Below are 27,509 nucleotides of genomic sequence, written 5' to 3' on the forward strand. Positions count from 1 at the left end.
TTTAATTATACTGAGCATGATTATTGTTGCAGTACAAACCCAAGGGATTGATATCAGCAGAAATTACAAATATTTCACTTGGGCTTGTTTCTAAAATCCATTTCTTGCACTCAGGTTTAATCTGGGTTTTAGAAACTGCCCCCACCGTTAGACAAGGATCAATAACAGCAGCTTTGACTGATTATGATTAACTGTAAATATTTTGGCATACGTTTTAAAGCTGTAATGTGTGATCTGAAGCCATGATAAGAATACACATCATAAGCATAAAATCAGACTTTTCATATCCAGTAAACTGCATGCAGAGGTGACATGCAAAACTTTACATTTTTACAAAAAAATCAAACAAACGAAAAGCCTGACTCAAGGAAGCACTTACACAGTGCCGCCATTACGCCTTTGGTACAAACACAACACTATAAACTGGAGTGAACCGAAAAAACAATAGAAAGTTATAAATAAAAGTGCGTACAAGCGAGGACACGTCTGAGAACCCGTATTCACCTCTGAACTAAACACATCATTTAAAGTCAGCAAGCACACTAACGTAACCTGAGCGGAGAACAGCATTATTACACAGCCAAAGAAACTCAAAGGAATGGTAAATTGAAGTATGACTTATTCCTATTTTATTGATAAATCATGCATTGAGGGTACTGCTCTTAAGTTGGGAAATATGAGGGACGACAACCAACACCAAATTAATTAATGTAATGATCCCAAAGCCGTGATTTTGGGCCATTTTCGGGCAAACCCTCTGTTTTATCTGACTGTATTCGAAACTTCCCACAGGTTGTGTAGATTGTTTATGCATAGACACTGTAAATTCATCATTGAGTACAACAATGAACAAATCAAAATGGCAGTATTTAAACGGAAGGTAACATCCTTAGCCACTGGAGTAACTGAACTGACTTGTCTACTGTATTTTGAGGACCTCCAGCAGTGTAATAGTTTTCTGCATCATGGGCAGACCCAGTCTAAATTCACTGCCTGGACAAGCTCAACAAAAACATAGCTAATGTGCACAAGCTAAGTTTAAACTGCTATACAGGGATAAACAAGAATTGGACTGCTTCAAATCCATAAGTGGTTGTTTAAAAAAGGTTTTTAAGACATATGCACAAACATCGATGTGCACAACCTTCGGCGCCTGGTGAGTGCGACTCTCGTGTTTGTAAGGTATGTAGAAATGTTTTTTTAGGAGCAGTTTGTGGATATATGTTTTAGTGAGCAGTAAATAAGTATCTTATCATGTAACGGTTGATGATTATATATGTTTTAACATTTGTTACTGAGAGTTAAACTGAATTAAGGAAATGTAAGCTTTTAAACATTTCACCCTTACGTCTGCTCCAGAGACCTTAGGGAATACACTCTGTAATTCCAAAGTAACTACTCACAGAGCCATCGCTTACAAGTTTTTACAAGAACCTGAAACACTGTGTTTAAGATTCATTCATTTTTTACACTCACATTTTCCCTGTTAACAGGATTTCACTTTAGACCAGTCATGATTTGTCCGTTCCCGTCCCATTAACACTACAACTGCTATCGTAACATGCTCATAAAGGGACTAGAAGAATCAGACTCTAAAATCTATGTTAAATTATATTCATAATTGGTGGCAAAATGTATAGCAAATATTTTCTCCTGTCAGCCATCATATACTCCCAACTCATCCCGCAACGTCGGACACCTTGTTTAAAAATGGCTACAGTTGGACACAAGAAGAAAAAGCTGAATGGCACTGCCAAGAAAGGGGGCATCAAGTTGGCATTGGATGCTTCCAGGCACATGCTGCGGAGTCAGTGACGTACCGTCGGGTGGAGAGGGCACCCCACTGAAATGTGGCAAGCTACACAAAAATGGGTTCACGTATCTCAACACACTGGAGTGTAGCAGAACCAGTCAGTGGCGGTGCGTGGGTGCCGTGGAATACAGGAGGCGATCGGGGAGAGTAGTTAGAAGCCGATTTTTCCTCTGGTCATTGAGTAGCCAAGTTTGGCCTCATTGTTGATGAAGGACATGATGCCCAGGTAAGTCTCTATAAGGAGGGGCCGTTCCAACAGCAGCACACCATTGGCTCGTCCAGGGATGGGGTAATCTTTATGAGCCCTCTTCACAGCCTGGATCAGCTGAGTTTTGAAGTTCTCCAGCTGAAGGGTGAAACGGGGCAGTCATTTGCAGTTAAGCAGGAAGTCCTCGGACAAGTTACATTTTCACAGAGTAGGGATTACAGCTCAATAACTTATTATTAATCAAAATTAGTCAGTAATTTGTGGTTTGGGGAAATTCAACCCACTATATGTGATATATTTCATTTCTTCAGTGTACGCCATTAGGAGTGTAATATCAGCACAGCTACTGAAACACAATCAGGCCTTTCACTGTGCAGTGTGGAAAATCAGTTATTTTAGGCATAAAATCACTGAAATGTGACACCATGGTAAAGACAATCAACCATGTGTCCTGCAGACACATTCAGCTGGACCCTGGTGTTGTGTTTGTAGTCGTTTGAAACAAGGCAATGGAGCTTCACAGGTCTCAGAGGAAGCATTTGATAACATTACCTTCTCAGCTGGGTAGCACTGTGAACGGGGGGAGTCGTCTCTAACGGGTGGAACTGGCAACAACTAAATTTAGATGAGGAAAAAAAATCATAAATAAATTTACCTGACAAAGGGAGGCCACCTTTTCATCCGCATGGGCCATGGGGTGCTCTGTGAAGGTGGCGTAGGGCATGTCAGTAGACCAGGGGTTCCAGCGGTTTAGAAAAGAAGGCCTTGGACGTTTATCCCACTGCACACGTATCCCACTGCCCTCTCTCCTTCGTACAGACATGCACACACAAGCACACAGAGAGTTGATCATTCTTGCAACAATAATTCCCGCAGTGTTAGGGGAAAAAAAAAATCATCGAAGCTATGAAATGTTCCCTCCCCCCACCACCCAATAGACATCTTACTTGTTGAGGGATTTGGGAGGAAACTCAAACTCTCCGATTGAAATGGTGTCTACCGCGTTGAGGGAAATTCTGATGACCTGCTGACACTGCAGATTGATGAAGTCATATTTGCAAACCAGCAAAGACCTGCAAAACAGTGCCGCTGACATCAGCAAACTACGAGCAAACAAGTTCCTTTGGTTGATCAAAAACATGTGTTAAAGTGAATGTGACTTCCTTCCTCACCTCTCTGTTATCAACACCAGTCTCTCTTTCTCGTTGTTCCAATGATCGATTCTGTGAAGGAATGCAGGTCTAAATGAGTAAAGTGGCTAAGAACATGTGTGAATGAATGAATGAATGTGTGTATGTACAACAAATGTAGAGAAAATGTACTTATTTTACTTAGAAAATGATGGGGGCGTGCTGCGTTACATAGAAATATGAGCAAACTCTATCATGAAGACCAACAGCTGTGTGCCATAATTTCCAGGTTGTCGCTGGATAGATCCCCACCAAAGAGTTCCTGACAGTATGAAATCCAGAGGAATTACTGTATGCTTGTGTCAAGCTGCTAAACGCAGACAACGGCTGAACACTCGCAACACTTCCTTCAACACAATTTCAAAACCATGACCATGTGCTTTATCATTTGATGCAAGAACAGGAAAGGTAAGACTTACTCTGCCAAGAGCCACACGCTCAGAACCTCTCCATCCTCTGAAGGCAAAGCCACTGTGCGGATATCGTTCACAGCCTGCTCTATGGTTCCTGGCTGTTGAACAAATACATGAGCTTAGTATCAAGTCTAGATAGTGCCTTGGTGTTTGCTGTATTCTCAGGGAAGTGTGCTCACATGCAAACCATAATCTGTTAAATCCAGTTTGGGGGTTATGACTACAGAGTTTACAAAATAGGGTCGTTCATTACCATTTTACGGCTGTACATCTGTAAGGTTTAAACGAAGTCTAAACGACGATTTGAGGAAAACTGGGATCATTAGAAACACTGGCAGAAGACTCCATTCTTGGATATTACTAAATACCAATATTTCCCTTCAAACATCTTACTGAGGATGTTCCAGACAATAAATCAATTATTTAAACTGAAATTCCATAATCAGAAATATGAGCCAGGATCATCATTATATTCACTGACCGTTGGTGCATCCTATATGCCTCATTAAAGTAGCTTATAAATTGACCTTCCATGAGGACCATCAATTAAGTGCCAACTTGGACGCAGAGGTCTTAAAATAGATGCATCATATCTTCATCTGCTGCCTCTGTTTGCACTTAAAAGTTTTCTGCACAGTCATTATGATTTGGGCAATTGCTGGATACTTGTGTTTACCACTATGTGACGTCATAAATGTTTCTAAATATGCGTCTGACAGATAACTGTGTACACAGACGAAGTAGAGTTTTTAAGCTTGAGCGTTAAAACCACAAACTTCACAAGAACGTCATGCGTTAATCTGCAAGGCTACGTTGCTAGGACTGCAGTTTTAACTTTAGTGAACATAGTGCTTAAATATCAACTTGGGACACTTCCATCTTCATTTCTTTGTTTTAAGAATTATTTAATTAGTGTTTAATAGAAGCTGGGCTTCATTACCTTTAGAAATACACAAGGTTTGCTGCATTATGTCTATATTCATCAATACTGTGTGCAGTTATTCAATAACAATCTAGAAAGCTTTCACACATCATCACTGTTTTTAAAATCTTTAGCTAAAAGTAAATATATTGGAACAAATTTCATTTACTCAAGAACTTAAGAACATATTAATGGATTTGTATATTTAGGAATGCCTGTTCAGGAGTGAAGGGACATGTATTTGTCTCATATTTCTAAGATTTAGTCAGATCTGTTACACTGACACCCAGTGAAATGATCTGAATCTGTGCTAAAAATATTTTAAACATGGACGCCTCCATGCAGGGGACCTCCTCAATGGAGCATAACATTTTCCATTCAGGGAATACAAAGGGATTTAGTTGTTCTTCATCTGATTTGCACTTTATAGATTAAAAGTAAAAATAAAAACCCCTTGTCACAAATATTGTTTGCTTTTGTTGGTAAAAATCACTCTGCTCTTTTAAATCCTTGACTGCGGATAAAAGAAATATTACTATTATTATTGTCATCATTCATTCCTGATTTTGGTTTAATATAAACTATATGAAAACTGCAGGGATTCATAGACAGTCTCAAGCAAGCAAATTCTGACAGCCAGGTTTTTTGATGTCACAAATCTAAGGAACCAATCCCAACCCATTTTGGGGCTGGGTTTTTGAGCTGCAGGTGAATGGCGGAGGGGAAATTGGAGATGGAGGCTGGGATTGATACTGAATGAAGAGGAAGGTATAAGGTTAGTGTTATAACTACACCACTTTTAGGGGATTCATTTGGATTAACAGGGAGTTTCAGGGGTTGATGGATGACAAGCGGGGTCTATAAAATCTCTGTAAACTAATGTTCTATTACCTAATGTATCACTACTTGTTTACCGTTAGCAAATGTAACGTTAATGTTAAGGGGCCAAACCCAGGTCTTTAAATAACATACAGTGTAACATTAACTTCATTAATAACCCACTGAGACCGTATAAAATGTGTATGGTGTGTTAAAGTCATTCTCATTATTAACATTGAGGGCCGCTAATAATAAAAAGGATGTCATTGTGATAGTAATTTAGCCAGCTAGCTAACGGTAGAGGATCAGCTGCGGTATCCACGGTAACGGTAGCTGCCGAGAGCCGCCGGAGACTAACCGCGGATTAATATCACACACAGTTCATGTCGTGTTAATGTCCTGTTCTCACCCTGAACACGAAGTAGTCCTTGACCTTGGCCTGCATGGTGGGGTTGTGGACGTGGAAAGGAGTTAGTTTCTGCAGCGGAGAGCAGCAGGCGACAGTAGCCGCCTCGAAGCCCCGGCTGTGGCGGCCCCCCGGCGGCGTGAAGGCGACCTCAACACCGTCCTCAACTTCCTCTACCCCGGCGGGGAGCAGCACCGCGGCTCCGGGGCTGTCCGGCTCCACCGCGTCGTTCAGCTGCAGCATTGTACCGTTTGCGGCGGAAAAGGGACAACAGCAAAACACAAGCGTAAAGAAAACCTTCAATAAATAGCACAGTTCTGAGCTCAGCTGGATCTTTGTTTCCGGAGAAAATTAGCCCCAGTCTCAAGGGTCCAGAAGCTTGTTTTGCTTCGCTTCGCTTCAGTGAGAGAAACGCCCACCTGCTCCACTCCTTAAAGAGACCACAGTCCCTTCAACTAAACCTCCACCAGCTGTAATCCGTCTTCTCTAGGAAATGTTATGTGAAAAGCTGCCCGATTTGAAGTTCATAACTGGGCTGAGCTGCTTGAGATAAAAGCTCATCGGGAAATAAACACGGCGGCTGTAAATGGACAGTGGTTACTCTCCCAATAAACCACCATTACATTCAGAGATAAAAATAACAGGAAGATGGACAGGTTTTTAGTGAAACATGTTAATAATGGGCTAAATGAACTGGACAGAGGTAACACGAACCTGACAGCAGACAAAAGAGCTTCATTTGAAAGAGGACAAAAGCAAAAAAGGGTAAAATGTATAAAAAGTAGAGGTAGCACAGCAGGTTGGTGTCGCAGTCACACAGCTCCAGGGACCTGGAGGTTGTGGGTTTGGTTCCCGCTCCGGGTGACTGTCTGTGAGGAGTGTGGTGTGTTCTCCCTGTGTCTGCATGGGTTTCCTCCGGGTGACTGTCTGTGAGGAGTGTGGTGTGTTCTCCCTGTGTCTGTGTGGGTTTCCTCCGGGTGACTGTCTGTGAGGAGTGTGGTGTGTTCTCCCTGTGTCTGCATGGGTTTCCTCCGGGTGACTGTCTGTGAGGAGTGTGGTGTGTTCTCCCTGTGTCTGTGTGGGTTTCCTCCGGGTGACTGTCTGTGAGGAGTGTGGTGTGTTCTCCCTGTGTCTGCGTGGGTTTCCTCCGGGTGACTCTGTGAGGAGTGTGGTGTGTTCTCCCTGTGTCTGCGTGGGTTTCCTCCGGGTGACTGTCTGTGAGGAGTGTGGTGTGTTCTCCCTGTGTCTGTGTGGGTTTCTTCCGGGTGCTCCGGTTTCCTCCCACAGTCCAAAAACACACGTTAGTAGGTGGATTGGCGACTCAAAAGTGTCCGTAGGTGTCAGTGTGTGTCTGTGTTGCCCTGTGAAGGACTGGCGCCCCCTCCAGGGTGTATTCCCGCCTTGCGCCCAATGATTCCAGGTAGGCTCTGGACCCACCGCGACCCTGAACTGGATAAACACTTACAGATAATGAATGAATGAATGAATATATAAAAAGTAATGAATAAAGTTGAATACATAAGGACAGTGCAGGTGTTGTGACCTTAACTCGAACTGAAAGTCAAATCAAAATAAAAGAAAATCAAACACAAGTGGCTCATCCCTTCATGTATGGTCTCACTGTTGTGGACAGTTGATTTGAGTTCATTTTACCTGCTGTTTGTATCACCCTCAAAAAATAAATAAATATATAGTTATTCAACATTAAATAGTATATAAAAGCATTTCATAACAAACTGTATTTACACACACACACACACACACACACACACAAATACACAATGCAAAAACATTCATATAAAAAGCACACAGGTTTTTATTGCATATCAATTTCATGTATAAATTCTTCATAGCATTGGAAAGATTACATTTGGTATACATATCTATTCTACAGAATTAACATCAGAATCATGTCTTTTCCATGAAATTTCTCTAAAGTACATCTTCAGTAATCACAAGCATGAAAAAAGAACTGCAATTTCAGAATTTTTCATTATTATTCTACAATCTTTTCATTTTTTTTTTCATTATTTCTCTCCCACAAGCATATTGTTTAAATTCAATAACCACCTGCCTGTTGCATTTAAGGCAGTTAACAAAGACTTAATGTCAAACCGACTAAACCTAACCACATGTACAATAAGTGCATCTACAAATTCAGTATTCTTTAATGACCTTTTTTTTTTCTTTTTAATTTAAGATACACATTTCACAAATGGACACCATTATGACCGCTAAAACACAAGTCATGCACAATAGGTTTTTAATTTTTTTTTTGTTTGTTTTTGTTTTTTTTTATTAAACAGAACAGAAGCGATATACAACTCAGATTCAAATGAAACAAGCACCATCTATTTTCAAACCCATGTTTTTATTTTTTATCCTAATTTGCAGACATACGCAACATTGATTTTTTTTATTTTATTTTTTTGCAGTACTATACAGTTTTAGAGAAACCATAGTTACCTGTGGTTTTTATGGTTTACCTTTTATTTCGTATTGTAACAGTGGGCAAAAATAATGTCCATATTCAGTTCAGTTTGTGACCATTTGTTTTTTTTTCCCCAACACGTGGACAATTCCTCCACCTCCTACAGCGCTTGTGTATTACAGTAGTATGTGACATGAACCGCTCCATATTTGATATATGTAATATTCCTAAACATCTCCAGCAATGCTAGTGTAGTAGGGAGCACATGTGAAATCCTGTTCGTTGTACAGTGAATACTTTTGAAATGGAGAATGGCAAAATGATAGAGGCGACACCTAGTGGCTGAGAGTTGCTATAGCACTTCCAGGTTGAACTGAATCCACCTTGTGTGGTACTTTGATATATATATTTACTCATATACTGATGTTGTTCCTAGTGCCAGCATGCTGTTGTGTGTCTTGGGTTAAAGTGCCTTATTTGGAGAATTGTACTAAAACCAGACCCAGACGGACTCTGCAGCTCATAGAGATGAGTGCCCTGTTTTTAAGTGCTATTTCACCATTTGCATTACACTACAGAGGGAGAGCCAAAAGCCATAAGCATGGAGCATAGGTAACAGAAAAAGCTGTGACAGGAGAGAAGTGATACGATAGCTACTATTCAATCTGGCTCCCAAAAATGACCTCGGGTGAAGGGTTTTTGTTTGTTTGTTTTTTCTTCTGACAGAAGTTTGATACATTAGTGACACATTAAAACTACTCTACACATTCATCATGAGTTTGTGGTTAGTCATTTTCTTTATTTGTACGATTCATGCGCTGAATTCACAGTTCAATGGAGATGCACTAGGACAACTGTGTCCTTGCGCTAGACTAAAATGCATATTCAGGGAGTGCGCTTCCTGCTCAAACCCTAACTACGCTCACATATCAGCGAAGACCTTAAGCCTCACAGCTCACCATTTGATCCCATTCATTAAACCCTACGCTAACCCCTTCCATTACCAGCAGCTGCTTTTGTTTGTAAGATAATAAAAAAGGACCCTAAGCCGTTGGTTTCAAACACAACAGATACTCATCAAATGGTTTCTGGGTCCCATTGAAAACATGGGGTTGGTTAAATACAGTGGCGTGGTGTTTTACACACACCACACAGGAGTCTACCTCAGAGTGTGTTGTAGGGTTTTTTATCTTTCGGTGGTTGTACTTAAAATAGATTGACTTCTAAATGGTCATGACAGTAAAAATATAATGCCCCACTATTAGAGAGTTACCTGATACTTTAATCAGTTTCATTTTAAAAACGTCAACCATTTGTTCAACATCAAACACTGCACATACAGTTTGAAATGGTTGAGCAAAACAAAAGACAGGACAAACCTCACAATGGACACAATCAGACTGGTGCCAAGACTACGTTTGTTGAAATAAATGCTGATTTCTTTTTTTTTTTTCATTAATAGTTTGGCACTGCGGTCTTTATGCAATAATCTTCAAAAGTGTTGAGAGATTAAGAATTTCAATCATATATTTAAACTTTCATTCCTTCAGAAAGTAGAGAGGGTGATTTCCATTTTTCTAGAGTCATTTTTCTTCCTTGAATAATGAAAAACTAAATAAATAGAAAACAAAAACTCAAATCAATGTATAAGTTGAGTAGACAATAAGGGAGAGAAAACACTACTAAAACAGCGGCGGCAACCACTGCGTTAAAACGAAAGAAAATGAAAATAAAATAAAATAAATGATTGTCCAAGAAAAAGGGTTATTTGGCACACAACACTCTTTGCTACGAACTTTGAAATTATTTTTTACATCATACAACAATATTGTACAAATTTGGTCCTTCACTAAATAATTATATTAACATTTGAGCACAGTCGTGCTTGAAAGGAAACAATACTGTTTATCGAAGAACAAATCACATACAAAAAGAGGATAACCGTATTGAATGCATGAGGAAGTTAAGAGGACACTCCTGATGCCTCCAATGGAGAATAATTTAACTCTTCACACAAATTCGCAGTTCAGACAGAGGCCTGTGTACAGCTAAAATGATAATCATGAGAAGGATTATGATGACGCTTGAGCCGTTTTACAACTCTGTGATTAACAATCAATTCTCCAAATTCTACAGTTGAAGGAACCATATAAAATGAGGTACATGACCGGAAATGAAAGTGACTCCAATTACGTCTACTTCTCTCTCCTCTTCGTTTGATTTTGTTTTATGTTGTAGAATTTTCTCAATCATTTTGCAACGTGAGGATCCAATTGAGGCTTGTAACAGTGCAGCTGTGGCTTTCTGGAGACTAGAGGACAGAATGCAGTACATGAACAGTTTGTTTGGGCGCCCTCCTGTGGTCTGATCTACCCACTGCATGTCCACTCAACCCAGAGGATTTTTTTGGGTACATGGATGCATTAGCGTACATTTTAAAAAATACCTTCTTTAGCCACTGTACGCCTTCGCAGAACCCCCTACAGCAAAGCAGTGCATCACTTTCATAAGCACGGTTGCCTTGATGGGAGATGATGTGTGTGTGTGTCGACTGGTGAAGTCGCTGGGATACAGCAGTTCTCTGAAAGGGAGCTTCTGTGGAGAACACTGCAGGTGGGACAGCTGGGAGTGGAGGACAGACTGGATGCTGTACTGTGTGGTCAGTCTCTTTATCTGTGGTGGAAAGAAGATCTCTACAGTTCTACTGATTCATGTCTCTATTTCAGCCAACAGTCTGTTGACTAACACTCCCTCCCCTTGCCCCTTACTGTGGTGGTTCATTTACTGTAAGCATTGCTGTTCTTCATGTGCCTTTTTAACACATGCCTCTTTGCCTTTGTCATGTCTTTACCCATCCTTTCCTCTTTCTCTCTTTCCGATCCCTCACTGTCTCCTGGCTCTCTGGGCTTAGATGTGGTTGAGCGGATGAAAGGAGCTGGTGTCTGAAGGGCCTCCTCCCATGTTCAGCCAGGCGTCCAGAGAGTTCTGGGAGGATGGATGCAGGGGGTTGTTCTCTGACAGAGACAGCATCATTGCATAAGCCTGCAGGAGCAAGCAGGAAAACAGCAGAAGGGCATTTTTAATCCATCGGGGTTCTATAGAAACATAAAGGCTCTACGTATATATATCAGATCTATATCAAACAATTAACCTCAGATTGAATATAATAACAACAGTCTAATGGATACCACTAAGCTTTGAGGTGCAAATGATGTTGCAGTTAGTAGTAGGCACAAATAAAAAGACGATATGTGTTAGTTATGTAAATGTTACTTTGTTATCGTGTAGACAGTTGAGTTGAGAGGGGATTTAAGGAAAAGAGTGAGAGTGAGAAAGCTCTGAAGAACGTTTACAGCTGTAAATAGTCTCCAGTCATCATAAGGATAAGCATCTCGTGACCTGTCTGGTATCTCGGGTGGGTGTGATGACATACCTGGGTTTTAGCCTGCCTCAACAGTGTTTCTTTCAGCGCCTCAGACTCTAAGGAGGTGTTAAAAATGTCTTTAACGTCAAAGGGCTCGTCGCCAGGCTTATGGAGCTCCAGGCCTTTGGGGAAGCCCGGCAGAGGCTCCAGATCTAAGAGTCCTGCATCCTCCTCAATACACCTGCACCGAGAAGGAGGAGGGACCGGGGTGGGAAGAGGGGACCCTCAGTTAGCCCAATCATTAGACTGGAGCTGGATGGGGTGTGATTATGCGAGCATGCAGAGGGCGGGAGCGGTGGGATGGTATCATGAAGACTTGGGGTGCATATATGGGCAGGCATACACAAATATACACATGTCCAGCTAACTCTTATCTGTCTCGCTAAAAACATTTTTGTTTTGCTGCTGTATTTTATTCCAAAATAACCAACATACAAGATGGACGCTTTGGACAGAAATGTTCTAGAATCAGAAGGCTATGAAGTGCAGACACTAGTTCCACTGGTGGCTTTGGGAAGCGATATAAGAAGTACCTACATATATTTATGAAATATGTATTTATTGCAGTTAATAGGCCACATGAGAGTTGGCCACATGCATCACTGAGTTTTTTTTTTGATAGTACCTTAAGACAAGTCAGCAACCAAGATTTTAAAAAAGGGCAGCTGACTGAAGACATACACATGCCATTGTTACCGTAGACTGCACTATTCATACAGATTTAGCTCTGAATTGAACAGCTGATCATACCCTGCCAGGCTCTAGACGTGATGAGTGCACTGGATGATACAATAAAATTTTAATAGCTGAATAATGCTCTACTACGACATATAGCTCAGACCTTCTGTCTCATACTCAGAAGAGCAGACAGTTGCTGTTCACAATGAATCTTCTTAATTATAACAGCCCATACACTGACACCTAGTGGACTGTGTATATCAGAGCTTCCGTAATAATCCTACTTTAAACATGGCCTTTTTGGAGCTGTTTCATTCAGGTACTACAAAGCAATGTGATTATTTATTTCATGTGCCTCGAGTAAACAGCAACAGGCAGCTACAATGTCAGCTAGCTTGATGATTAGTTTTGTTAGTTAAGAGACAACGTAGATGGACAGATATTGAGATGAGAATGATTGCAGTACATGTAAACAGCCAAAGCCTGTCAGGGGTTGCCCATCATGATTTGGGTTCTTGATAAAGTACTAGACAGTGGGATACACTCTTTTTCACCTGCTTGCTATCACTGGAGATCAGACTCATGCACTGTGTATTGCCATAGAAACAGAATTATTTTAAATATATTTCTAAATTTTGGGAAATAAATCTGAGAAACTTAAAAAAATAAATAAATAAAAAAGTGCCACATCCACAGAAATGTGCTGCCGAACACTCTACCATTCTCAGTGTTGGAGCCTTGCTTTAGATTTGTTTGGTTTATTTCTGGGTTTTATTCAGTGTTTCCAGTTCCTAGTAATTGACAGTCTCTTAATACGTGTCCAAACTCACAGACGCAGTCAACCGCCCAGTGATTTTTAAATATCATACAGTGAGGAACTTTTTAGCCTAGAAGTTTATCGTGTTTAAATCACACTAGTGGCTCTATGATGACACTGGACGTACTGTTCTCAACACTGAGCAGTGGTAGAGTGCTTCTTGGGAGCATGGGAATGAATGAGATCATATCGGGTGAAAGTCACGTGTGACGAGTCTCACCTGCGCGGGTGTTCGTAGGTCATGGAGAGAGGAGCTGATTCCTCATCATCTTCGTAAGTGCCTTGCACCATGGTGGCGGGAGAGGCCGTCTCATCCTGTGACTTCTCTGTAAGTGAGCCTTCCTCGTCTTCATCGTCTCCCTCCACCTCCTCTTCCTCTTCCTCTAGTTTGGAACCTGTGATGGCATGGCCCTCCGAATGCTCCTCTTCTGTCAGTTCTGACCTGTAAATGTTCAAAGTGAGACATGCATAAATAATATACTGCTAAGAGAGCACTCTGGTAAAACTATTCAAAAATCACAATGACAGGGCCTATATTACAGGCATCGGTCTATATGGCATTTATTGATCTATCTCTCATTTCTGCTTTATTTCCCATGAGCACAGAAATGACATACAGAACTGGAATGGAAGTCTCTATGTTAGTCTCTATGGTCTCATACACTGATGTTTGACTACCACAACATATGCTCATACCACTAAATGAGCTCACTTCATCTCTCCTCAGATGGGCTATTTTGCCCACAAAGGTCCGTAAGTGCAGATCTGCTGTCATAGCCTGACTGCCAAATATCACCACTGTGTGCTGTGTTCCTGCCTCCTAATTACTATCCATCATTTCGGAATGACCTGTGATTCCCCTGCCAGACCCCAGCCTGAAAACATGCAGGGCCCTCCAATGACAAACACACACAGCTTGTATAATTAACGACAGACATTTTGCCGATGATGAATTAGCTAATCCCAGAGAGTCGAGACAGGGCAGTCCAAAAGGGTCAGCTCCAATCATCCCGGCTTGTCTCAATGCCGCAGAAAATGGCTGCTCTGCAACCTGCCTATCAGCACTACACTGTTCCATTACTACTCTCTCTCTCTCCCTGTTGCTTTTTCAAAACCATCCTGTTCTTCAAATAGTTATGATCTCACTGCCTTCGCTGAGCCTCCCCCCAGTCCTTTCTCCTCTCTGTTCTCAAATGGATGTCCATCAGAACAGACTTTAATGACGAGTGCTCCAGAAGGGGGACAGACTCCAGAGGTGGGTGGTTTGGCTATGTGAGGGGTAGATTATGGCAAAAAGAAATGGGGGAGTCGAGAAAAACTGCTTGTTTTCCATTTTCCATCAAGCTTAAATATCCCATAATCAAATTGGGCCTGGCTCGGGAGAAAGTCCATGCCACGCGGAAGACAGCAGCGAGCCCTGCCACAGACCTGCGCTTTGTCTCTCAGTCTAAACATGTCAGAACACTGTTTGCCTTAGTTGGAAGGGAGGTTGGAGTGGAGGGGCTCCATCAATGTACTGCACAGATAAATGCCTCAATCTAAGGGTCCCCAGGGAGGGGTAAACCTGTGGGTCTGTCTTGAGCCCACAGGCCCCATAACCTGTCACAGGCAGTCAGGGGGCCAGACCTACTCTTTAAACACCGTCTGTCCACCAGCAGAGAAGTCTCCCTCCAGCACAGAGCGGGTGAGGGGAGGCACAGTGGACAGATAACTCCTTCTTTCTTTGCTGAGCAAAGGCGAGGCGACAGACAGAAATCTGTTTAACAATTCCCAATACGGAGAGAGAGGAAGAGAGGTAAGAGGAATGTCACACCAACCTCACAGAAACCAAAAGAAAGAAGAGAATTAGAAAGCAACAGACACCAGACAGTGTCCAGGAGAGCCCAGGAAAGCAGTCGTCCTGCAGCTGCCTGTCTCTCTGAACCCAGGGATTTACAGAGAGATAGAAAACAGAGCACTTATTTGAATTACAGATATTTAAATGCCAGGCTTGCTTGTTCAAGATGGGGACGAGACTATTGATCCCAGATGGCAGGGTGAGAGCTTTCGTGTGTCTGGATGAGGCCAGGGCATCAAGGCTCCGCTGGCGTGTTTGAGTATGGTCTAAAATTGGGGTGGACCATTACACGTCTGAGAAAGAATTTATGCTCCTGCTTTTTCTTTTATTCACAGAGACAGTGCACTGCAGCACTCTTTCACAGAGCGTTTGTGGAAATCAGGGGCAACACAGCATGCCAAGCTTAAACAGTGCTCAGAGAGCCGTCTGAGACCAGGCCACACACTTCATGCATCTGATGACTCTCGCACTCTGCACTAATGAGTTGTGTTTGGAGTCTCCTTGGGCTATGAAAGGTGTTCCCCAGTGTGTGTCTGGCTACAGTTAATACACAACAGAGCTCAGTGAAGCTGAAATGAGTCACTGAGATGTGGCACCTCATTCTCTGTTATGGTGCAAAGTTGAGCAATTGGACACACACTTTGTGGATTGCATGATTAACATATTCCACAGTCTGCCACTAGAGAGCAGGCTTTATCCTTAAAGACCATGGTGTATTTCAGGACTCCAAATCTGTCCAAGTTATGTACTTGGTTACTATAGCTTCAAAACATATCCATGGTGTGTGTGTGTGTCTGTCTGTCTCTGTGTGCATGCATTTTTACCTTTTCTCTGAGGAGCTGCAGGCCTGGTTCAGCTCGCTGTTAGAGATGAAGTTCCTAATCTCTGAGAAATACGAGTCTTCCTTCTCATCTAAAAGTGCATGATTGTCAGGCTCGGAGTTTGGAGAGGAGATATTTGTACCCAAATTTGAAAGGATCCCAGAGTGCTGACTCACTGGAAGAAAAATAGACTCTTTAGGTATTTAAATACATAGCTATGTATAAAAATGTAACCTGTACTTCACAGTAACATTAATTTATGGTTATGTTTGATGTACAAATACAATGTACACATATAATTTAAATACATTGGAGGAGGTGAAACAAACAACAGAAGTGTGGTATGAGGGAGCAGTTTACCTGGAATATTTTCATGCTCGTGTTTTTTTAAGTGGCGGTCCAGATTGGTCTGCTGACCAAAGCAGCGGTTACACAGGTGGCACTTAAAGGGTTTCTCCTTATTATGAATGTTACGAACATGTCGCTGGAGGTTAGAGGAGATGCTGAAGGAACGGTCACAGTATTTACATCTGCAGAGAGAAAATAGAAAAAAAGAATTAGACGTTTAAATGAGGGCCCTGTTCAGTTATGTAAATAGTAATCACTAGCCAGAGAAAGCCTCAGTCTAAACATGGCTGGCACATTGCAGGCTATAGAGCTCATTTGACAAACGTGTCCTTGGTCTGAAAGTGAAATCACAGCATACGCCTTAAGCCACACTTACGGGGGGGTGGGGGGTGGGGGATTTTCGGTTAAAAATAAACAAAAAGAAAACAAAAAAACTAAAAACCTATAGATCAGTCAACAACGTAATTCTTTAATATTTTTCATATATGCACCCAATGATCTGAAAACTGCTTCTTGTCTGGTTCAGCAGTCCTTTACTCAAAAGTCCTTCACACTGATGGAAGGACACTTTGCTGATAATTGCCCCCTCCAGTGGTTGACAGGCCATATTTCTAACACAGCTCAGTTATGAAGGTGTTCCTTTTCTTTAAAAACTTTTCTAATAAATCAGAAAAAAACGTCCTTTTTCTTAGATCAGTTTTCTCACAGGAAACCTTTCATATTTAACACTCAGTCTCTTTAAGCGTTGTTTACATCTTGTGTCTACAAGAAAATATGATTTTCATGCTCAATGAACAATAAAAACAACACTGTCTGTAACGGCCGTAATCATTTGTAGATTAATTTGAAGGGGTCGAGTTCTGAGATATGAACTAAAGTTTGGTCTCACTAAGCTGGATATGCACTCTTAATTTGCTGTGTGTGTGTCTGGCACTGCATGTCTTGCCCCGAGGGCCATGGTTTAGCCTCCTCCAATGCTTCTCTGTGGCCCGCTTGTTCGCGACGACAGCCCATCCAGAATAGGCCGGAGAACATCAATTTAATGTGCTGATAAACAAACACGGCTGCGAGGCCGCGTCAAGAGCCGCGCTGGACAGTGCCCCTTTTGTTGGGTGGCCCGGCTTGGTCTGAACTCCCGCAGTCGCTTGCAAGGTTGACTTTCAGGGCTAATTGCTTTGGGAAAATCACTCGTCATCAAGTGCTCGGAATCAAGATGCAGGGCCCTTTTCATGTTCCAATTTATTTTCGCCGGTAAGTGTGTGTGTGTCTGTGCTCAGATTGATTTTCCAGACTTGGCGCATCATGGTTCATAGAAAATGGTAAAATGCCAAAACAGCATTCCTCATTTTCATTTTCTTTTTTTTTTTTTCTTTCTTTCTTTCTTTTTTCACTGGCCTTTTCTACCCCCTGTTTTGTTTATTTTTATTAGCCCGTCCAAGGGGACTTTAAATTACTTCATCATCTTTGCTCTTTTTTTCCATGTTACAAGGACTGTACATGAAGCGTTACAATCTGAATGGGGTCTTTCAATGGTCAGCCCTAGTGGGCCAATTTCACTGCAAAGACTAGGGCCGATAGCATCTAGAACAGGCAAATAGCCTACTACAATGAAGCATGAAGAGTGCAGTCCGGGGCTGATACTGGCCCGCCTCTGACTTATTTGCCTCAAAGTGGGGAGGGGAGATGATGATGATGTCTGCCATTTGTTAGGGTAAATTGTTTCTAAACGAGCTAATCAGGGGATTGTTGCGAAGGAGCCAAGCATGCAGTGGCCGTGTCCCATGGGAGCTTCTCTATCTCACAGACTGCCCTCACAAAGCATGGCAGTAGATGTGTGGAACTTAAAGAGTGGTGGGTTTCTGTCTGATGCTGATTTTACATTCCCGAAAAAGGGCCTGAAGACAGAGGCTGTCCAGGGGGTATTTCAGAATATAGAGAAATATTAATATCCAAAATCATATCCATAATTATTTTACTTGCATGAACTGAAAGAGGTGCAGATTTCTTAGCCCCGCTCTTTATTCTAAACTCCACCACTGTGTAGCTCTAAATTATTAGTCACCAGACATGCAGGTTGGAGTTCATTTTCCCCCATTAGCCTACTGCTCTGCTTAAGGCAATGGCATCCTGCAAATCAAAGGCCCCCTCATCTCAAAGGCAGAGAACCCTCATCCTCACCAAGCAGGGTCGTGTGTGGCTGGCAGGGCGCCAAATCTGTGATAATTAAGCTGCTCTATAAACAGTGCAAGGATGTCTCCAGGGCGCTATTACCGGCCAACATTGTCCAGAGCTTGCGCTGCCCGCCTTAACTCCAGAACATCTGCACAGACAGAATCAATCTTCCTACTCTTTCTCCAGCTCTGCTTTTTTTTTTGTTCTTTCTCCTGTTTTCTCTTTTTTGGCTGTTTCTGTGTAATCGCTACTAAAGTATGAGGCTGTAGCTCATGTGCTGATCAAATGGCAAAACAGTGCCCGTTTCTCTTAATGTGTGTTTGTGTCTGTGTGTCAAGCGTGAGTGAAAGCCAGTTCTCTTGCTTTGTAAAGTAGGCATGTCACATGCAGGAATGAATCTTTAGATTATGAAGTGATGTTGACACTTCGGTATTGCAGTTTCTCATGTTTGGAGTGGATGAGTGTGTGGCCTTAGACTCAGAAAGCCAAAGTTACCTCTGTGTGTAAAAAGGGTGGTGGATTACTTTTAAAGCTGTCTACATGTCTGTGTGTGTGTGTGTGTGTGTGTGTGTGTTTTGCGTTTGAGTGGCTTACCTGTAGGGCTGCTCTCCTGTGTGCGTTCGTAAGTGTCTGGTAAGATTTGCCGACCTGGGAAAGATTTTCCCACAGTACCTACAGCAGGAGAAAATTGCTTCATTTTATATACAGCTGGACATGTGTATTACAGTTTTATAAACTGCAAAAAACCCAATGAGATTACACATTTCTACAATAAAATACTAGTAACTGATTACTAACATGAGTAGTGCTACTGCTGTTAGATGGCTTGTGCGTACCTGCAGGCATAACGTTCCTTGCCTTTACGTAGAATAGCATCAGACAAAGAAGGAGGAGGGGATCGGAAGTTAAAGAGGTGATGTGAAGAGTGCTGTAGAGAATTGGGAGCATCCAGTTTCAAAGCACCAAAGCTCTCCAGCTTTTCAGTCATGTTCTCCATTGCAGACATCTGAAAAGAAAACAGCTCCTGATCAGTTGATCATGCTTCTTGCCAAGTCTTGAGTATGACAGCTGTGTAGGCCCAGACAATGCAATTAATACCACTTATGAGGCTTTGAGTCTTCAGATTCAAGCAGTCATTTCATTGTAATGACAACTGGAAATTACTTGAGGCACAAGCAAGATGTGTTAATGAGATTAGTGAATAACATTCGATAAATAGTTCTGGATCACAAACGAATTTCCAAATTATCAGAATTATTATAGCACATTCACTCAATCAATAAAATGTTTGGTCAATTTAAACCCCTCTAAACAATGTCTGACACTAGGCATGTCGAGCTCAAGGTCATGTGCAGCTGCTTCTGAGCATCCCAACACTTGTGCTGCAAATGAGTCCACCTTAAAGTGTGCCAAAATGACTAACAGGACATGTCTGGATAATACTGGAACTGCGTGTGAGATGCAGGTATAATGGCACTAGATCTCTTCTGCAATAGCCAGAATGGCATGGGGACTTTCCCCTCCTTGCTTTCAGGGCCCTTGCACAAACAGACAGTGCTTTGATTCTGAAATCTGAACCACATAAGGTCTAATCTTGCACTAAGAACTACTTTCACTAGAGAATTTGTCTGATGAACTTGCATTCAACCAAGAGTAAGCTTAACTGTGCTTAAGAGACTGACCACCGAAGTTTATACTGCGATGTAGATTATGACCTCTTGCAGATATTTGGCTCAGTCCCTCTACCTGAAGCACATAATAACAGAGAGCAGGGGTGTTTTGCATCATTATAAGACGGGGCGGAAAGTCGGAGGAAGCTGTATATCAGAAGGTCGAGTCTTGATTGTGCTGTTCAAGAGTCACCTCCCTGACCTATGGCACGTTAGCAGCCACTCGAGCAGCCCCCTGGGAGCCCCCGACCCTCCACTTTGTTCCCGACAAGTCTCTGAGAGAAGCATCTGAATGAGCCATTCACCTCTGCGAACGGTAACCATACAATGCAGTTTAAGATACCCCTCGCTGATAGCACTTCCCCATTAGACGCAGAACAAAGACTTCGCTATGTAGCTTGATGGCCAAAAACAGCTTACATCCTTCCTGCTTTTGGAATATGGATAAACATGGAGACAGACACACTGTCTCAATTTATTTATTCATGTCTGAGCTGCACCTTGATTCGGTCCCTCCACCTATTTAACACATGGGACAATGATGGTCAGCTGACAGCAAGACTGCTTCAGCATTTATATAACATGGTGCGGATCACAGTAGAAATCATTTCTGATTCATGTCTCACAGGAGACATGAATCTCTCAACTCATTTCTATATGTCTCACAGGAGACATGGAGTATTACATCATCTGCTATTCATTGCGATTCCTCTGTTATAAACGTACTGTCACACATTCCCATCACACTGAAAGGATGTTGGATGTGTGGGAAGGAAATTAGTAAACATCAACATCTCCCCAACATCCATAACAATGTTCTCATTTCTCAGTCCAGGCCTGAGCAGCTGTCCTTATGCCACCCAGAGGAGAGCAGGCTGTGGTGGGAGACAGGGTGGATGAGAAAGAGAGAGAGAGAAAGAGAAAAAGAGGGTTGGGGGGAGGTAGCTCTGCATTGATACAGAACAGATTTACAGGTCAGATAAGACAGTTCCCAACAAGAGAGGCCATTCTCCTGCACACAAACACAGGAAGTGCCTGATGGACATGCAGACATTATCTAGGCAGCCAGGGCAAAAAAATGGTAGGAAGTTATTAGCAGTGGGCCTCAGAGTAGAGCTACACAGAAACAATGCATCGACTAAACTTAGCTGTACTTCGGCACTACATGGGACCATTACTCCAATTCAAAAGGGCATTATTAATAATATTTTCATTTTATCATTGCTCAAAGGTGGGAAAAGTTTGAAATGCTACCATAAACAATGGGAGATTGTTTTTCAAAGCAGAAGATAACAAACTGAACTTTGCACAGAAAGGGCTACCACCTTTTCATTTTTATCTTATTATCTGATCACTGATTAAATTAATAGAATTCACTATAATTCACTATAAAACAAGTTTTACAATACTTGGAGTTTCAGTTTAGGATGGAGAAGGATATATAGAATGAACACCAGAGCATGCTGCTATCTTAAAGCAAAATAAGATACATGTGCTTATTACGGCAGACAGAGGTTGTTTAAGGTCAATTCTAAAATTTCCTATGTTCTTTGGAAGAACCTCCTTTTTGGGACATTTTTAATATTTCTGCAGTATTTCTAGACAAATATCAGCACTTATTTGATTTGGAATACAGATCTCCATAATGATTATGATTGATTACAAAGCATCAGACATGTGCATGAGGTACCTGAGGGTGGAAGAGTAGTGGAGATGGCCTCAGGTATTTGTCCTTCAGTGCTCCTACAGGGTCTATCAGCTTCCTTTTTTCCACCCTGCTGGACAACAACACAGAGGGTTACGTACGAATGACGGAGGTCTATAAGATTTCTTGTTTGGCACCTAAAGCATGCAACAGCTTATATCAGACAGAGGCACTTGGAAAGACATCCATGTGCTAAGCCTTACATTGTGACCTACTCGGATTGAAATACCTGTAGATGGGATCCATGAAGAAGGGCGAGGGCTTGGCGTAGTGGAGCGAGGGCTGTTGCTGAGGTGGAGGTGGCTGTGGAAGGGACACTTGCTGCTGAGGGATCTGGGGTTGGTGGGGATTTTGAGACTGGTTCAGCACTGGATGCTCATCTTTCACTGGCGTTTTGCAGTTTGTACCATATACGTGGTTCTTGCGCTGATCAGGGGTTCCGCCATTCTGGCTGGCTCTGCTCCGGCTGCCTATGCTCAGATCCAGAGGTTGCTCCTCGCCACTGGGCACAAGTGTATTTGAGGGCAGGGAAGGCTTGCTGGAAGGTGGGAGGACGGGTTTAACCTCCTTGGGCTTGGTGGTGAGGTCAAACGGTGACTCTGTAGCAGTGGTGGTGGCCATTTTCTGTATGTGCTCACGAGGTGATTTGGGTTCTGGTTTTAGGAACATGTTGGGGTTGAGAGCTCTGTCTGTGAAAGGGTATAGGGAATGTGGGAAGTTGGGCAAGAACTGAAAGGGGAACATGGAATGGTAAGGCAAAGAGCCCATTTTCTTTTCTTGCAAGCCCATAAAGCCTGGCCCAAAGTACTTTTCAGCAATGGAAGCAATGGCTTTGATAGAGTCAGTTGCTGCACCAGTAGGTGGGAGAGCTTGCTCGTCAGGTGGCGGGAAGAAGGAATGCTGAGAAGAGAGGAAGGGACGATCATGCGGAAGGTTGCCTGAACTGGACACCGAAACGGAGCTGCTGCTGACCTCATCCTGCTTGCTTTCCTGTCCGGACTTCCTCCGACTTTTCTCCCGTTCGCTCTCTGCTTCGCTGTCCAGGTCAGACCCGGAAACTGTGCCTGTGGTGGTATCTAGATCGGTGCCACTGGTGGTGTTGACGTCCTCCAAGTCGCTGCCGTCAGACATGTCACTCATTTTGACCTTATTCTTGCTGTCTGAGAAGGACAGGTCCAGCTTGGATTCACGATTTTCCTCAGATTGGCTGCTGAGGCCACTCCCTGCATTTCCATTGGTGTTGCTAACAGACGTAACCATCGGGAGGGCAGGGCCGTCAAGGGGGCCATGTGGGAGCTTCCCATCATGACTGCTGCTCAGTGGACTCTTTAGTAATGGGCTGGGGGGTAACAACGGTGGTCTAGGATACAATGATGGAGGAAAGATTCCCGGGAAGCCATGGGATAGGGACGGGAATGCAGGAGGTCCGGTGGAGAAAGGAAGGCCTGGGTGATGGGGCCGAGTTGGGAAGTAATCGCCGAAGCCAAGTCCGCCGTGATTTAGGCCCGGATGGGGCTTAGACTTGCCCATGATGGGGCTAGAGGTCATAGGGATGCCTGGTGTGAAAATGCCTCCAGGACTGTAATGGTTCTTGCCCTCGCAGAAGCGCCGGTGCTTGTTGAGGGAGGAGGTAGTGCTGAACATTTGTCCGCAGTCCTTGCACTTGATCTGGGTGCGGCAGTCTGCATGCATCCGCTTGTGGCGGCACAGGTTGGAAAACTGGGTATAGGACTTGTGACACACCTCACCTGGGAGAACACACATGCCTGATTAATTCTATTAACATACTGTTTTTAATCTCATTGAGCGAATTCATTATCAGTGTAAGCAGGTAAGCTGGCCATATCAATCAGTCCATGAATTACCCATGCTGATTAACATATTCAAAAAAAAACATCTCTGTGATCACAAATATTCCAGCAATTCAGCAGCTGGCCTTCGTTAAATACAATGATTGGAGAGCATATTAATTGTTGTTAACATAAAATTAGATGATGAGAAATGAACTGTGACAAATGAGACTTGTGTACATACAAATACAAACAAATACATATATACTGGCAGAGTATACATGCATTTGAACTATACAGACAACGTGACAGGCAGAACATAGGGAAGCCAAAGAAGCCAAGCAAAAAAGATGAGATAAAGATGCTACTGTTTCAGCATCAGTCAGTGGACAGCTGAAACACAAAAGAGACATTTACCTTTACATGTCAAATGTGCCTGGGCCATAGACAAGCCTTATGGGCCCTCAAAGGAAAATGCACAATAAAGAAACAAAAAAAGGGGGGGGAATGCAGTGAAAAAAAGAGAGTGAACGAAAGTGAAAAAAAGAGAGAAACGCAAAACAAATGCGGAACAGAACAAAAATGGCTCTAAAATTTCATTTAATGTTCTGACCTATAAAACAACAGCTGTCATCTTGGGGAGGAGTTAGCTGGGAGGCCGTTGGACACTGGTAATTGTATCTGAGGCTTACACAAGCCTGCTCAGACTTACACATGAAAGGCTTGACACTGCTGTGGATGTGCTTGTGTTGCTTGAGGCCTGAGGAGGTGGCGAAGGTCTTGCCACACTCAGGGCAGGTGTGGGCACGGGCGCCGACGTGCTGTGAGCGGATGTGACGCTGCAGATTGCTAGGGTCTGTGAACACCTGGAGGAGACACACAGACATGCCAACTTAACACCAGGGGTCCAACAGTATTCACTGCCAACAGCATGCAAACAAGGAAATGTTTTTTTCTTATTAAATGATCTTGCTGAAATATGGATATAAAGAAACAAGAGCTAAATTTTCAAATGAAGGTTCTTGAGACTATGTATTAAAACACAACTCCAAATATAGTCAGTGGATGGCGTGAGCTAATTCAGCGTCTGCAGCTAATACATGTCAACTCTCCAGGACATAGGATTAGGGAAAACGACTTTTTCAGTGTTAAAAAGTAACTGGAGCCTACCTTATCACAGTTTTCACACTCAAATCGCTTGCCACTGTCATGTGACATCTGATGTCGAATGAGGTTGGACTTCCAGTTGAAGGCTTTGGGGCACTGATCACACTTGTACTCCCTCTCTTCTGTGTGGACGACCATATGCTGGCCAAGACTAAGAAAACAGATGCAATTGTCAACACTTGTGTTCTTTGGTAACTAATGAGAACACAGTAACATTCTTCAATTGTCTTGTTCAAAGGAGTTGATCATATCAAAAGCGATATTTCAAGATGAGGTTTTAACAAATCAGATGAGACATAATGTTTTAAAGTTAAATTATTTTGCAAAAAGAATGTTTAAAAGGTTAATACAGTAATAAAATGACTCTATGACATCATTCACTACCTGTATTCGCTGGGGAAGATCTTCTCACAGTCTTTGCACTCGTGCACTGGCTCATCACTGTCTTCCCGCTCCTGTTTGAGGTCTTCACTTAGTGTGTCAAAGATGGAGTTCCCGCAGCTGCAGGAGTATTTCTGGTGCCTCCGCAACTCCAGCTTTGAGGAGAAGACCTCATCACAGTCTTCGCATCGGTACATCTGTTCATCTGAGGGGACAGAATCACAGCAGCCAAAAATGAGACACTGAAAGTCTTGCACATTTCTCATTACCTAGGGAACAACACATGTGTTTTGTCTTTTTGAATTAATAAAACCTTTTTTTGAGATTATTATTTTGAGAATTAAAATAATCCCAGTACCACAGAAACATGTAAAACAGCTTCCTAAATAACGGTTAAATCTTTTTTTCTTAATGAATAACATGTAAGTCTGAAGGAAACAGGAAATAGTCGATGGAAACGACAGCATAATTTCCTGTTTTAGGTTACAAACCTTTGTTTAATAAAATCATATTTTATGACCGAGGTCAAACAAATGAAAATGTGGCAGCATTTTCTACGGTAATACCCTGACTTAAGTGCCAAGCCCAGCAAACGTTAAAAACATCCAGTGCAGAGGAGTTGCCAAGCTCACAAATGGTGGAAAATCAACAGTGAGGATATGACCCCTTGGTGACCACCATCTTTAATTCAACCCTACAGTTAAAATCCCTCCTACATACTCCATTTAGTACATATGGAGTATGATGTGCGCTAAAGTAGTTGCTATACCATTCAACACTTCAGTCCCCTCTGTGGTGTGCTATTCTCATGATTTTCTTGTGTTTTTCTAACAGAGGTCCAAAAAGGCCTGTAAAAAGCCTTTAAAGTGTGTATTTATGCTTTACTGCCTCGTTAAGCCATACATACTTTCTTAAAGTAATATTAATTACTTGATTACAAGACCCCGTTTGCTTTAGAAAAACTAAATATAAATATAAACATAAACCAACAATTTAATGCAAAATAAATAAATAAATAAATGCTTAAGTGTAAGTAGTAAATTCAGACGCAACAGCAATTTTATTGATGATCTTTAATTTTTTACTTTTTTTTTGTCTGGAGAAGGGCATAATAATGAATTTGTTGCATTATCTCCCTGTCCCATCTGCAGCACTGAGGACTGGGGAGGAATGCTGGAAAAAAAATAGGGGGGTTGGGGGGGGAGTGGGAAACTAATAGCTCTTGGAGAGAAGTAGGGGGAACACAATTATGTGCAGTTTAGCGGCTAATCTGTGAGCATGGGTGAGGTCCCCCGAGACTCCTCAAGCCCCACTCCAAATTCCAGCACCGATAAGCCAAGAGGAGGAGGTGTAGAGAGCTTTCTCTCTTATTCTGTCTCTCCTCTCTCTATCTCCTGGCTTCTCAGACTCTGTCTGACAGATTGACTCTCTTGACCAGATTCACTCGCTTTTCTGCTTTTGTCTTTTTTTTTTTAGAATGCTTTCTTCGTCATTCCGTCATTTCTATCCGCCCAACTCTGCTGGTCCTGCACAGGATCTTTCGATGGCTGTCATTCTATCTTCGCTAAGATCTCTCACTTTCTCTCAGTCTCCGACTCCTCCCATCTCTCTCTCTCTCTCTCTCTCTCTCTCATTTTTATCATACTCTCTTTTTTTGACAGAGAGATCTGACGATGGCTAACTATCCGACAAAATATTTTGTTTGCTAGAAATAATCAGCATTGCTTTAACAAATATCTGAATCTGCAATAACCATTGTACACATCATTGTTTCTCTTTCAGAATCAAAGGGAATACAAAATATCTCAGCTAACAACTAACAGATTTTTCAGATATTATTTCCATTTGGATTTTCTTGATACAGGAATAAAAAAGGAATTTAAAAAATTATATATATATATATATCATTCACTCATCATCTGATTATTTTCAGCATTCAGCACTTGCCAGTGCCATCAAGCCTCTTTCATCATTTTTAACTTCATTAATTTATCCTTACAAAAGAATATATTATGTTCTTGATTTCATGGTTTATTGTTAAAAAGCTTGACTACTTCCCCAATAAGACATTCATGAATAAACCCTCCATACATGTTTTTAAAATGTGCATTTACTTCCCCAAAGCCACCTGCCCATTCATTTCATTCAAGGCAAACAAAGAAAAACTGGGTACAGCTCAGTAAGGGTACTTTTGCCTGTTCTGAAACTGGAATGTAACTACATTTACATACAGATCCCACAGGGAAATCCAGCAGGAACTGCCTCTACACTCTATCAGCTCCTCTGCTGTAAAACTGAATCTAATATTTGACTGTGTATCATATCCATGTGCAGTTTGGTTAAAACATTGCTTAATGATGTGCATTAATCTTACCTTCTAGGTTGGGTGCCATGGAGCCCTCAGGGAAAACTCCGTCCTTCATATAAACCAGCAGCTCCTCCCCTACCTCAATATCTCTAATAGCTTTATAATAAATCTAGAAGAAAAAGAAAGAGA

The 27,509-nt window shown here is 42.2% G+C and overlaps 2 protein-coding genes across 13 annotated transcripts in view; both read right to left on the bottom strand.

Annotated features, from left to right (window-relative positions):
* Nucleotide 1: 1 nt before the first annotated feature.
* Nucleotides 2–6,196, bottom strand: tprg1l (tumor protein p63 regulated 1-like). The gene is made up of 6 exons (XM_066644953.1): nt 5,775–6,196; nt 3,631–3,722; nt 3,194–3,244; nt 2,969–3,094; nt 2,677–2,830; nt 2–2,159 (listed from the first exon to the last, which is right to left on the bottom strand). Exons 1-6 carry the CDS (start codon nt 6,012–6,014, stop codon nt 1,965–1,967), a joined length of 858 nt encoding a protein of 285 aa, XP_066501050.1. The 5' UTR covers nt 6,015–6,196; the 3' UTR covers nt 2–1,964.
* Nucleotides 6,197–7,588: 1,392 nt separating this feature from the next.
* The window catches only part of prdm16 (PR domain containing 16), a 284,189-nt gene continuing 264,268 nt past the window's right edge, over nt 7,589–27,509 (bottom strand). For 4 of the 12 annotated variants that reach the window (XM_066643464.1, XM_066643468.1, XM_066643469.1 and 1 more), the window contains 13 exons: nt 27,387–27,489; nt 25,016–25,217; nt 24,635–24,782; nt 24,177–24,330; nt 21,904–23,440; nt 21,660–21,747; nt 19,136–19,305; nt 18,894–18,971; nt 16,140–16,309; nt 15,783–15,954; nt 13,342–13,563; nt 11,636–11,807; nt 7,589–11,244 (listed from right to left, as the gene is read on the bottom strand). In XM_066643464.1, the coding sequence (XP_066499561.1) occupies nt 11,110–11,244; nt 11,636–11,807; nt 13,342–13,563; nt 15,783–15,954; nt 16,140–16,309; nt 18,894–18,971; nt 19,136–19,305; nt 21,660–21,747; nt 21,904–23,440; nt 24,177–24,330; nt 24,635–24,782; nt 25,016–25,217; nt 27,387–27,489 (3,351 nt within the window). In that variant the 3' untranslated portion in view covers nt 7,589–11,109. Of the gene's footprint in view, nt 11,245–11,635; nt 11,808–13,341; nt 13,564–15,782; nt 15,955–16,139; nt 16,310–18,893; nt 18,972–19,135; nt 19,306–21,659; nt 21,748–21,903; nt 23,441–24,077; nt 24,331–24,634; nt 24,783–25,015; nt 25,218–27,386; nt 27,490–27,509 lie in introns of all 12 variants that reach the window. The other 8 variants (XM_066643460.1, XM_066643461.1, XM_066643462.1 and 5 more) reach the window with 5 other exon arrangements.

Source organism: Hoplias malabaricus, chromosome 14 (assembly GCF_029633855.1).
Source record: "Hoplias malabaricus isolate fHopMal1 chromosome 14, fHopMal1.hap1, whole genome shotgun sequence".
Classification (NCBI taxonomy): Eukaryota; Metazoa; Chordata; class Actinopteri; order Characiformes; family Erythrinidae; genus Hoplias; species Hoplias malabaricus.